Consider the following 13,453-nt stretch of genomic DNA (forward strand, 5'->3'; position numbering starts at 1 on the left):
TTATCACCTCCCCATTTGCGCCCTTCACTGAAGTTCCCATTTGCTCCCTTGTCTTACACACTTTATATACCTCCTTCCAGAACATCTTTTTATTCTCCCTAAAATTTAATGATACTCTCTCACCCCAACTCTCATTTGCCCTTTTTTTTCACCTCTTGCACCTTTCTCTTGACCTCCTGTCTCTTTCTTTTATACGTCTCCCACTCAATTTCATTTTTTCCCTGCAAAAATCGTCCAAATGCCTCTCTCTTCTCTTTCACTAATACTCTTACTTCTTCATCCCACCACTCACTACCCTTTCTAATCAACCCACCTCCCACTCTTCTCATGCCACAAGCATCTTTTGCGCAATCAATCACTGATTCCCTAAATACATCCCATTCCTCCCCCACTCCCCTTACTTCCATTGTTCTCACCTTTTTCCATTCTGTACTCAGTCTCTCCTGGTACTTCCTCACACAAGTCTCCTTCCCAAGCTCACTTACTCTCACCACCCTCTTCACCCCAACATTCACTCTTCTTTTCTGAAAACCCATAAAAATCTTCACCTTAGCCTCCACTAGATAATGATCAGACATCCCTCCAGTTGCACCTCTCAGCACATTAACATCCAAAAGTCTCTCTTTCGCGCGCCTGTCAATTAACATGTAATCCAATAACGCTCTCTGGCCATCTCTCCTATTTACATAAGTATACTTATGTATATCTCGCTTTTTAAACCAGGTATTCCCAATCATCAGTCCTTTTTCAGCACATAAATCTACAAGCTCTTCACCATTTCCATTTACAACACTGAACACTCCTTGTATACCAATTATTACCTCAACTGCCACATTACTCACCTTTGCATTCAAATCACCCAACACTATAACCCGGTCTCGTGCATGAAAACCAACTAACACATATATATATATATATATATATATATATATATATATATATATATATTATTATACTTTTTTTATTATACTTTGTCGCTGTCTCCCGCGTTTGCGAGGTAGCGCAAGGAAACAGACGAAAGAAATGGCCCAACCCCCCCCATACACATGTATATACATACGTCCACACACGCAAATATACATACCTACACAGCTTTCCATGGTTTACCCCAGACGCTTCACATGCCTTGCTTCAATCCACTGACAGCATGTCAACCCCGGTATACCACATCGCTCCAATTCACTCTATTCCTTGCCCTCCTTTCACCCTCCTGCATGTTCAGGCCCCGATCACACAAAATCTTTTTCACTCCATCTTTCCACCTCCAATTTGGTCTCCCTCTTCTCCTTGTTCCCTCCACCTCCGACACATATATCCTCTTGGTCAATCTTTCCTCACTCATCCTCTCCATGTGCCCAAACCACTTCAAAACACCCTCTTCTGCTCTCTCAACCACGCTCTTTTTATTTCCACACATCTCTCTTACCCTTACGTTACTCACTCGATCAAACCACCTCACACCACACATTGTCCTCAAACATCTCATTTCCAGCACATCCATCCTCCTGCGCACAACTCTATCCATAGCCCACATCTCGCAACCATACAACATTGTTGGAACCGCTATTCCTTCAAACATACCCATTTTTGCTTTCCGAGATAATGTTCTCGACTTCCACACATTCTTCAAGGCCCCCAGGATTTTCGCCCCCTCCCCCTCCCTATGATCCACTTCCGCTTCCATGGTTCCATCCGCTGCCAGATCCACTCCCAGATATCTAAAACACTTCACTTTCTCCAGTTTTTCTCCATTCAAACTCACCTCCCAATTGACTTGACCCTCAACCCTACTGTACCTAATAACCTTGCTCTTATTCACATTTACTCTTAACTTTCTTCTTCCACACACTTTTCCAAACTCAGTCACCAGCTTCAGCAGTTTCTCACATGAATCAGCCACCAGCGCTGTATCATCAGCGAACAACAACTGACTCACTTCCCAAGCTCTCTCATCCCCAACAGACTTCATACTTGCCCCTCTTTCCAAAACTCTTGCATTTACCTCCCTAACAACCCCATCCATAAACAAATTAAACAACCATGGAGACATCACACCCCTGCCGCAAACCTACATTCACTGAGAACCAATCACTTTCCTCTCTTCCTACACGTACACATGCCTTACATCCTCGTTAAAAACTTTTCACTGCTTCTAACAACTTGCCTCCCACACCATATATTCTTAATACCTTCCACAGAGCATCTCTATCAACTCTATCATATGCCTTCTCCAGATCCATAAATGCTACATACAAATCCATTTGCTTTTCTAAGTATTTCTCACATACATTCTTCAAAGCAAACACCTGATCCACACATCCTCTACCACTTCTGAAACCACACTGCTCTTCCCCAATCTGATGCTCTGTACATGCCTTCACCCTCTCAATCAATACTCTCCCATATAATTACCAAAAAAAAAAATATATATATATATATATATATATATATATATATATATATATATATTAAATAAATGTGTGTGGATGTAACCAAGATGTGAAAAAAGGAGAGATAGGTAGTATGTTTGAGGAAAGGAACCTGGATGTTTTGGCTCTGAGTGAAACGAAGCTCAAGGGTAAAGGGGAAGAGTGGTTTTGGAATGTCTTGGGAGTAAAGTCAGGGGTTAGTGAGAGGACAAGAGCAAGGGAAGGAGTAGCAGTACTCCTGAAACAGGAGTTGTGGGAGTATGTGATAGAACGTAAGAAAGTAAATTCTCGATTAATATGGGCAAAACTGAAAGTTGATGGAGAGAGATGGGTGATTATTGGTGCATATGCACCTGGGCATGAGAAGAAAGATCATGAGAGGCCAGTGTTTTGGGAGCAGCTGAATGAGTGTGTTAGTGGTTTTGATGCACGAGACCAGGTTATAGTGATGGATAATTTGAATGCAAAGGTGAGTAATGTGGCAGTTGAGGGAATAATTGGTATACATGGGGTGTTCAGTGTTGTGAATAGAAATGGTGAAGAGCTTGTAGATTTATGTGCTGAAAAAGGACTGGTGATTGGGAATACCTAGTTTAAAAAGCAAGATATACATAAGTATATGTATGTAAGTAGGAGAGATGGCCAGAAAGCGTTATTGGATTACGTGTTAATTGAAAGGCGCGCGAAAGAGAGACTTTTGGATGTTAATGTGCTGAGAGGTGCAACTGGAGGGATGTCTGATCATTATCTTGTGGAGGCTAAGGTGAAGATTTTTATGGGTTTTCAGAAAAGAAGAGTGAATGTTGGGGTGAAGAGGGTGGTGAGAGTAAGTGAGCTTGGGAAGGAGACTTGTGTGAGGAAGTACCAGGAGAGACTGAGTACAGAATGGGAAAAGGTGAGAACATTATAAGTAAGGGGAGTGGGGGAGGAAAGGGATGTATTTAGGGAATCAGTGATGGATTGCGCAAAAGATGCTTGTGGCATGAGAAGAGTGGGAGGTGGGTTGATTAGAAAGGGTAGTGAGTGGTGGGATGAAGAAGTAAGATTATTAGTGAAAGAGAAGAGAGAGGCATTTGGACGATTTTTGCAGGGGAAAAATTGCAATTGAGTGGGAGATGTATAAAAGAAAGAGACAGGAGGTCAAGAGAAGGGTGCAAGAGGTGAAAAAGAGGGCAAATGAGAGTTGGGGTGAGAAAGTATCATTTAATTTTAGGGTGAATAAAAAGACGTTCTGGAAGGAGGTAAATAAAGTGCGTAAGACAAGGGAGCAAATGGGAACTTCAGTGAAGGGCGCAAATGGGGAGGTGATAACAAGTAGTGGTGATGTGAGAAGGAGATGAAGTGAGTATTTTGAAGGTTTGTTGAATGTGTTTGATGATAGAGTGGCAGATATAGGATGTTTTGGTCGAGGTGGTGTGGAAAGTGAGAGGGTTAGGGAAAATGATTTAGCAAACAGAGAAGAGGTAGTAAAAGCTTTGCGGAAGATGAAAGCCGGCAAGGCAGCAGGTTTGGAGGGTATTGCAGTGGAATTTATTAAAAAGGGGGTGACTGTATTGTTGACTGGTTGGTAAGGTTATTTAATGTATGTATGACTCATGGTGAGGTGCCTGAGGATTGACGGAATGCGTGCATAGTGCCATTGTACAAAGGCAAAGGGGATAAGAGTGAGTGCTCAAATTACAGAGGTATAAGTTTGTTGAGTATTCCTGGTAAATTATATGGGAGGGTATTGATTGAGAGGGTGAAGGCATGTACAGAGCATCAGATTGGGGAAGAGCAGTGTGGTTTCAGAAGTGGTAGAGGATGTGTGGATCAGGTGTTTGCTTTGAAGAATGTATGTGAGAAATACTTAGAAAAGCAAATGGATTTGTATGTAGCATTTATGGATCTGGAGAAGGCATATGATAGAGTTGATAGAGATGCTCTGTGGAAGGTATTAAGAATATATGGTGTGGGAGGAAAGTTGTTAGAAGCAGTGAAAAGTTTTTATCAAGGATGTAAGGCATGTGTACGTGTAGGAAGAGAGAAAAGTGATTGGTTCTCAGTGAATGTAGGTTTGCGGCAGGGGTGTGTGATGTCTCCATGGATGTTTAATTTGTTTATGGATGGGGTTGTTAGGGAGGTGAATGCAAGAGTTTTGGAAAGAGGGGCAAGTATGAAGTCTATTGTGGATGACAGAGCTTGGGAAGTGAGTAAGTTGTTGTTCGCTGATGATACAGTGCTGGTGGCTGATTCATGTGAGAAACTGCAGAAGCTGGTGACTGAGTTTGGTAAAGTGTTTGAAAGAAGAAAGTGAAGAGTAAATGTGAATAAGAGCAAGGTTATTAGGTACAGTAGGGTTGAGAGTCAAGTCAATTGGGAGGTAAGTTTGAATGGAGAAAAACTGGAGGAAGTAAAGTGTTTTAGATATCTGGGAGTGGATCTGGCAGCGGATGGAACCATGGAAGCGGAAGTGAATCATAGGGTGGGGGAGGGGGCAAAAATCCTGAGATCCTTGAAGAATGTGCGGAAGTCGAGAACATTATCTCGGGAAGCAAAAATGGGTATGTTTGAAGGAATAGTGGTTCCAACAATGTTGTATGGTTGCGAGACGTGGGCTATGGATAGAGTTGTGCGCAGGAGGGTGGATGTGCTGGAAATGAGATGTTTGAGGACAATGTCTGGTGTGAGGTGGTTTGATCGAGTAAGCAATGTAAGGGTAAGAGAGATGTGTGGAAATAAAAAGAGTGTGGTTGAGAGAGCAGAAGAGGGTGTTTTGAAATGGTTTGGGCACATGGAGAGAATGAGTGAGGAAAGATTGACCAAGAGGATATATGTGTCGGAGGTGGAGGGAACGAGGAGAAGTGGGAGACCAAATTGGAGGTGGAAAGATGGAGTGAAAAAGATTTTGTGTGATCGGGGCCTGAACATGCAGGAGGGTGAAAGTAGGGCAAGGAATAGAGTGAATTGGATCGATGTGATATACCGGGGTTGACGTGCTGTCAGTGGATTGAATCAGGGCATGTGAAGCGTCTGGGGTAAGCCATGGATAGTGTGTGGGGCCTGGATGTGGAAAGGGAGCTGTGGTTTGCATGACAGCTAGAGACTGAGTGTGAACGAATGGGGCCTTGTTGTCTTTTCCTAGTGCTACCTTGCACACATGAGAGGTGAGTGGGATGGTATTCTATGTGTGGCGAGGTGGCGATGGGAATGAATAAAGGCAGACAGTGTGAATTGTGTGCATGGGTATATATGTATGTGTCTGTGTGTGTATATATATGTGTACATTGAGATGTATAGGTATGTATATTTGCGTGTGTGGATGTGTATGTATATACATTGTGTATGTGGGTGGGTTGGGCCATTTCTTTCGTCTGTTTCCTTGCGCTACCTCGCAAACGCGGGAGACAGCGACAAAGTATAATAAAAAAATAAATAATATATATATATATATATATATATATATATATATATATATATATATATATATATATATATATATATATATATATATTTTTTTTTTTTTTTATACTTGTCGCTGTCTCCCGCGTTTGCGAGGTAGCGCAAGGAAACAGACGAAAGAAATGGCCCAACCCCCCCCCATACACATGTACATACGTCCACACACGCAAATATACATACCTACACAGCTTTCCATGGTTTACCCCAGACGCTTCACATGCCTTGATTCAATCCACTGACAGCACGTCAACCCCGGTATACCACATCTCTCCAATTCACTCTATTCCTTGCCCTCCTTTCACCCTCCTGCATGTTCAGGCCCCGATCACACAAAATCTTTTTCACTCCATCTTTCCACCTCCAATTTGGTCTCCCTCTTCTCCTCGTTCCCTCCACCTCCGACACATATATCCTCTTGGTCAATCTTTCCTCACTCATTCTCTCCATGTCCCCAAACCATTTCAAAACACCCTCTTCTGCTCTCTCAACCACGCTCTTTTTATTTCCACACATCTCTCTTACCCTTACGTTACTTACTCGATCAAACCACTTCACACCACACATTGTCCTCAAACATCTCATTTCCAGCACATCCATCCTCCTGCACACAACTCTATCCATAGCCCACGCCTCGCAGCCATACAACATTGTTGGAACCACTATTCCTTCAAACATACCCATTTTTGCTTTCTTGATAATGTTCTCGACTTCAACACATTCTTCAAAGCTCCCAGAATTTTCACCCCCTCCCCCACCCTATGATCCACTTCCGCTTCCATGGTTCCATCCGCTGCCAGATCCACTCCCAGATATCTAAAACACTTCACTTCCTCCAGTTTTTCTCCATTAAAACTCACCTCCCAATTGACTTGACCCTCAACCCTACTGTACCTAATAACCTTGCTCTTATTCACATTTACTCTTAACTTTCTTCTTCCACACACTTTACCAAACTCAGTCACCAGCTTCTGCAGTTTCTCACATGAATCAGCCACCAGCGCTGTATCATCAGCGAACAACAACTGACTCACTTCCCAAGCTCTCTCATCCCCAACAGACTTCATACTTGCCCCTCTTTCCAAAACTCTTGCATTCACCTCCCTAACAACCCCATCCATAAACAAATTAAACAACCATAGAGACATCACACACCCCTGCCGCAAGCCTACATTCACTGAGAACAAATCACTTTCCTCTCTTCCTACACGTACACATGCCTTACATCCTCGATAAAAACTTTTCACTGCTTCTAACAACTTGCCTCCCACACCATATATTCTTAATACCTTCCACAGAGCATCTCTATCAACTCTATCATATGCCTTCTCCAGATCCATAAATGCTACATACAAATCCATTTGCTTTTCTAAGTATTTCTCACATACATTCTTCAAAGCAAACACCTGATCCACACATCCTCTACCACTTCTGAAACCACACTGCTCTTCCCGAATCTGATGCTCTGTACATGCCTTCACCCTCTCAATCAATACCCTCCCATATAATTTCCCAGGAATACTCAACAAACTTATACCTCTGTAATTTGAGCACTCACTTTTATCCCCTTTGCCTTTGCACAATGGCACTATGCACGCATTTCGCCAATCCTCAGGCACCTCACCATGAGTCATACATACATTAAATAACCTTACCAACCAGTCAACAATACAGTCACCCCCTTTTTTAATAAATTCCACTGCAATACCATCCAAACCTGCTGCCTTGCCGGCTTTCATCTTCCGCAAAGCTTTTACTACCTCTCTCTGTTTACCAAATCATTTTCCCTAACCCTCTCACTTTGCACATCACCTCGACCAAAACACCCTATATCTGCCACTCTATCATCAAACACATTCAACAAACCTTCAAAATACTCACTCCATCTCCTTCTCACATCACCACTACTTGTTATCACCTCCCCATATATATATATATATTTTTTTTTTTTTTTTTTTATACTTTGTCGCTGTCTCCCGCGTTTGCGAGGTAGCGCAAGGAAACAGACGAAAGAAATGGCCCAACCCCCCCCCCCATACATATGTACATACACACGTCCACACACGCAAATATACATACCTACACAGCTTTCCATGGTTTACCCCAGACGCTTCACATGCCTTGATTCAATCCACTGACAGCACGTCAACCCCTGTATACCACATCGCTCCAATTCACTCTATTCCTTGCCCTCCTTTCACCCTCCTGCATGTTCAGGCCCCGATCACACAAAATCTTTTTCACTCCATCTTTCCACCTCCAATTTGGTCTCCCTCTTCTCCTCGTTCCCTCCACCTCCGACACATATATCCTCTTGGTCAATCTTTCCTCACTCATTCTCTCCATGTGCCCAAACCATTTCAAAACACCCTCTTCTGCTCTCTCAACCACGCTCTTTTTATTTCCACACATCTCTCTTACCCTTACGTTACTTACTCGATCAAACCACCTCACACCACACATTGTCCTCAAACATCTCATTTCCAGCACATCCATCCTCCTGCGCACAACTCTATCCATAGCCCACGCCTCGCAACCATACAACATTGTTGGAACCACTATTCCTTCAAACATACCCATTTTTGCTTTCCGAGATAATGTTCTCGACTTCCACACATTTTTCAAGGCTCCCAAAATTTTCGCCCCCTCCCCCACCCTATGATCCACTTCCGCTTCCATGGTTCCATCCGCTGACAGATCCATATATATATATATATATATATATATATATATATATATATATATATATATATATATATATTTTTTTTTTTTTTTCATACTTTGTCGCTGTCTCCCGCGTTTGCGAGGTAGCGGAAGGAAAACAGACGAAAGAAATGGCCCAACCCCCCCCCCATACACATGTACATACACACGTCCACACACACAAATATACATACCTACACAGCTTTCCATGGTTTACCCCGGACGCTTCACATGCCTTGATTCAATCCACTGACAGCACGTCAACCCCGGTATACCACATCGCTCCAATTCACTCTATTCCTTGCCCTCCTTCCACCCTCCTGCATGTTCAGGCCCCGATCACACAAAATCTTTTTCACTCCATCTTTCCACCTCCAATTTGGTCTCCCTCTTCTCCTCGTTCCCTCCACCTCCGACACATATATCCTCTTGGTCAATCTTTCCTCACTCATTCTCTCCATGTGCCCAAACCATTTTAAAACACCCTCTTCTGCTCTCTCAACCACGCTCTTTTTATTTCCACACATCTCTCTTACCCTTACGCTACTTACTCGATCAAACCACCTCACACCACACATTGTCCTCAAACATCTCATTTCCAGCACATCCATCCTCCTGCGCACAACTCTATCCATAGCCCACGCCTCGCAACCATACAACATTGTTGGAACTACTATTCCTTCAAACATACCCATTTTTGCTTTCCGGGATAATGTTCTCGACTTCCACACATTTTTCAAGGCTCCCAAAATTTTCGCCCCCTCCCCCACCCTATGATCCACTTCCGCTTCCATGGTTCCATCCGCTGACAGATCCACTCCCAGATATCTAAAACACTTCACTTCCTCCAGTTTTTCACCATTCAAACTCACCTCCCAATTGACTTGACCCTCAACCCTACTGTACCTAATAACCTTGCTCTTATTCACATTTACTCTTAACTTTCTTCTTCCACACACTTTACCAAACTCAGTCACCAGCTTCTGCAGTTTCTCACATGAATCCGCCACCAGCGCTGAATCATCAGCGAACAACAACTGACTCACTTCCCAAGCTCTCTCATCCCCAACAGACTTCATACTTGCCCCTCTTTCCAAGACTCTTGCATTCACCTCCCTAACAACCCCATCCATAAACAAATTAAACAACCATGGAGACATCACACACCCCTGCCGCAAACCTACATTCACTGAGAACCAATCACTTTCCTCTCTTCCTACACGTACACATGCCTTACATCCTCGATAAAAACTTTTCACTGCTTCTAACAACTTGCCTCCCACACCATATATTCTTAATACCTTCCACAGAGCATCTCTATCAACTCTATCATATGCCTTCTCCAGATCCATAAATGCTACATACAAATCCATTTGCTTTTCTAAGTATTTCTCACATACATTCTTCAAAGCAAACACCTGATCCACACATCCTCTACCACTTCTGAAACCACACTGCTCTTCCCCAATCTGATATATATATATTATCCCTGGGGATAGGGGAGAAAGAATACTTCCCACGCATTCCTCAAGTGTCGTAGAAGGTGACTAGAGGGGACGGTAGCGGGGGGCCAGAAATCCACCCCTCCTTTTATTTCAACTTTCTAAAATGGGAAACAGAAGAAGGAGTCACGCGGGGAGTGCTCATCCTCCTCGTAGGCTCACATTGGGGTGTCTAAATGTGTGTGGATGTAACCAAGATGTGAAAAAAGGAGAGATAGGTAGTATGTTTGAGGAAAGGAACCTGGATGTTTTGGCTCTGAGTGAAACGAAGCTCAAGGGTAAAGGGGAAGAGTGGTTTGGGAATGTCCTGGGAGTAAAGTCAGGGGTTAGTGAGAGGACAAGAGCAAGGGAAGGAGTAGCAGTACTCCTGAAACAGGAGTTGTGGTAGTATGTGGTAGAATGTAAGAAAGTAAATTCTTGATTGATATGGGTAAAACTGAAAGTTGATGGAGAGAGATGGGTGATTATTGGTGCATATGCACCTGGGCATGAGAAGAAAGATCATGAGAGGCAAGTGTTTTGGGAGCAGCTGAATGAGTGTGTTAGTGGTTTTGATGCACAAGACCGGGTTATAGTGATGGGTGATTTGAATGCAAAGGTGAGTAATGTGGCAGTTGAGGGAATAATTGGTATACATGGGGTGTTCAGTGTTGTAAATGGAAATGGTGAAGAGCTTGTAGATTTATGTGCTGAAAAAGGACTGGTGATTGGGAATACCTGGTTTAAAAAGCGAGATATACATAAGTATACGTATGTAAGTAGGAGAGATGGCCAGAGAGTGTTACTGGATTATGTGTTAATTGACAGGCGCTCAAAAGAGAGACTTTTGGATGTTAATGTGCTGAGAGGTGCAACTGGAGGGATGTCTGATCATTATCTTGTTGAGGCGAAGGTGAAGATTTGTATGGGTTTTCAGAAAAGAAGAGAGAATGTTGGGGTGAAGAGGGTGGTGAGAGTAAATGGGCTTGGGAAGGAGACCTGTGTAAGGAAGTACCAGGAGAGACTGAGTACAGAATGGAAAAAGGTGAGAACAAAGGAGGTAAGGGGAGTGGGAGAGGAATGGGATGTATATAGGGAATCAGTGATGGCTTGCGCAAAAGATGCTTGTGGCATGAGAAGCATGAGAGGTGGGCTGATTAGAAAAGGTAATGAGTGGTGGGATGAAGAAGTTAGATTATTTGTGAAAGAGAAGAGAGAGGCCCTTGGACGATTTTTGCAGGGAAAAAATGCAAATAAGTGAGAGATGTATAAAAGAAAGAGACAAGAGGTCAAGAGAAAGGTGCAAGAGGTGAAAAAGAGGGCAAATGAGAGTTGGGGTGAGAGAGTATCATTAAATTTTAGGGAGAATAAAAAGATGTTCTGGAAGGAGGTAAATTAAGTGCGTAAGACAAGGGAGGAAATGGGAACTTCAGTGAAGGGGTCTAATGTTGAGGTGATAACAAGTAGTGGTGAGGTGAGAAGGAGATGGAGTATTTTGAAGGTTTGTTGAATGTGTTTGTTGATAGAGTGGCAGATATAGGGTGTTTTGGTCGAGGTGGTGTGCAAAGTGAGAGTGTTAGGGAAAATGATTTGGTAAACAGAGAAGAGGTAGTAAAAGCTTTGCGGAAGATGAAAGCCGGCAAAGCAGCAGGTTTGGATGGTATTGCAGTGGAATTTATTAAAAAAGGGGGTGACTGTACTGTTGATTGGTTGGTAAGGTTATTTTATGTATGTATGTATGATTCATAGTGAGGTGCCTGAGGATTGGCGGAATGCTTGCATAGTGCCATTGTACAAAGGCAAAGGGGATAAGAGTGAGTGCTCAAATTACAGAGGTATAAGTTTGTTGAGTATTCCTGGTAAATAAAATATATGCAAAACAGTAGATTATTAGAAGAGTGAGAATAGTCATGTGTATAATTGTTTAAACAATATGTATCAATCATGAGAAGGAGTACAGTAACAAGTATTGTTTTACTTTACAAGGTATATTATAAAAGATTTCATTTAAAGTGATGGAAAAGGGATTTTGTGTTAGCTTGGTGTCCTTTCATATTGTATTTTCATCCTGATGAGGATATCCATTTGTATATGATAGTAAAGAATGGAAAATATATGAACTGAATCTGATATCACACACAAATTGCTGTCATTTTGTGTGCTTATTTTGCAGATGTTCTTTTGTGCAAGTTTACTTAAAGAAATCCTTTCCTGATTGATGACTCATATTTCTAGTCATTGCAAAGATATTCAGCTCTCCTATGCCTTTCAACCTAACTCACATGGATGAAAAACCTTAGCACCAGACTGGCTTTTGTGAGGAACACTCAGGAAATGATGAATGAAGATCTAACCAAAAATATGAGTTGTATATAGAGATACAGTCTCATGTTGACTGAAAAGAAATTACCTTTCAGTGAAAAAGAATAATGATTTCAAGAGAATCAGAATTGGTTTCAAACAGTATTAAAGGGCAATTGTTAAGATAACCATAAATCTTTTACAGACTAATCAAGTTTGTTATTTGGTAGATATTCTTTCCTCCCACATTCAGTAAATGTTTTACCATGTATTTCCTAAACTGATAGCATGTTATTTTTTGGTTTGTCTCAAGAATTTTTTATCATGGATTCATGAATATCAAATGAGAAATTATTCCTTTTTGATAGATACTTTGTCCTCCTAATCTTAAGGAAAATTATTAATTTTAGGCCAAGCATTTGTACATGATTTCAGGTACTGAGTGGTCGGTCACTGAACTGTCCAACCCCTCTTCATGACCCCCCTGATGTTTCCCGCACTGCCCTCCTGCTTAACCCACAATCCATTGCTTTCTCACCTCAAGGTATGCAGCACTTTATCTTGTATATTTTGATAAGCCAGAATTTTCAAAGAAATTTTATCTTATCTTCAAAAATACTTGAACAGAAATGAACAGTAGAAAGCAAAAAATGATTACCTTAATGACAGTTATAATCTGTGCTCTGTGTATTTAAGGGAAACACTGTTGTTGATTATATGGTGAGAAATGCAACCCAATCATTATATTAATTTGAGAAAGGCAACCCAGTGACTATATCTGTATAAATGACATACACTATCATGACCTCTCCTTCCTTATATTTTGTCTGGAGCATTTTGATAGAATAAGGTATGAACAAGAATGATTCAGATTGCATAAATATACTTAAGACTGTTGAAAGAATTCTTAATGTACATACAGTATTTAAAGGTAACATGAATATGATGCACTTATTCCCTGCGTGTCGTAGAAGGCGACTAAAAGGGGAGGGAGTGGGTGGCTGGAAATCCTCCCCTTTCGTTTTTTTTTAATTTTCCAAAAGAAGGAACAGAGAAGGGGGCCAGGTGAGGATTTTCCCTCTAAGGACCAGTCCTCTGTTC

At 41.9% G+C, this 13,453-nt stretch overlaps 1 protein-coding gene across 1 annotated transcript in view; it reads left to right on the plus strand.

Annotated features, from left to right (window-relative positions):
* LOC139760933 (teneurin-m-like) overlaps positions 1-13,453 on the plus strand; it is a 395,107-nt gene that overhangs the window by 275,609 nt on the left and 106,045 nt on the right. Inside the window, exon 8 of the mRNA XM_071684709.1 lies at positions 12,788-12,896. Within this exon, the coding sequence (XP_071540810.1) occupies positions 12,788-12,896 (109 nt within the window). The remainder of the gene's footprint in view (positions 1-12,787; positions 12,897-13,453) is intronic.

Source organism: Panulirus ornatus, chromosome 38 (assembly GCF_036320965.1).
Source record: "Panulirus ornatus isolate Po-2019 chromosome 38, ASM3632096v1, whole genome shotgun sequence".
NCBI lineage: Eukaryota > Metazoa > Arthropoda > Malacostraca > Decapoda > Palinuridae > Panulirus > Panulirus ornatus.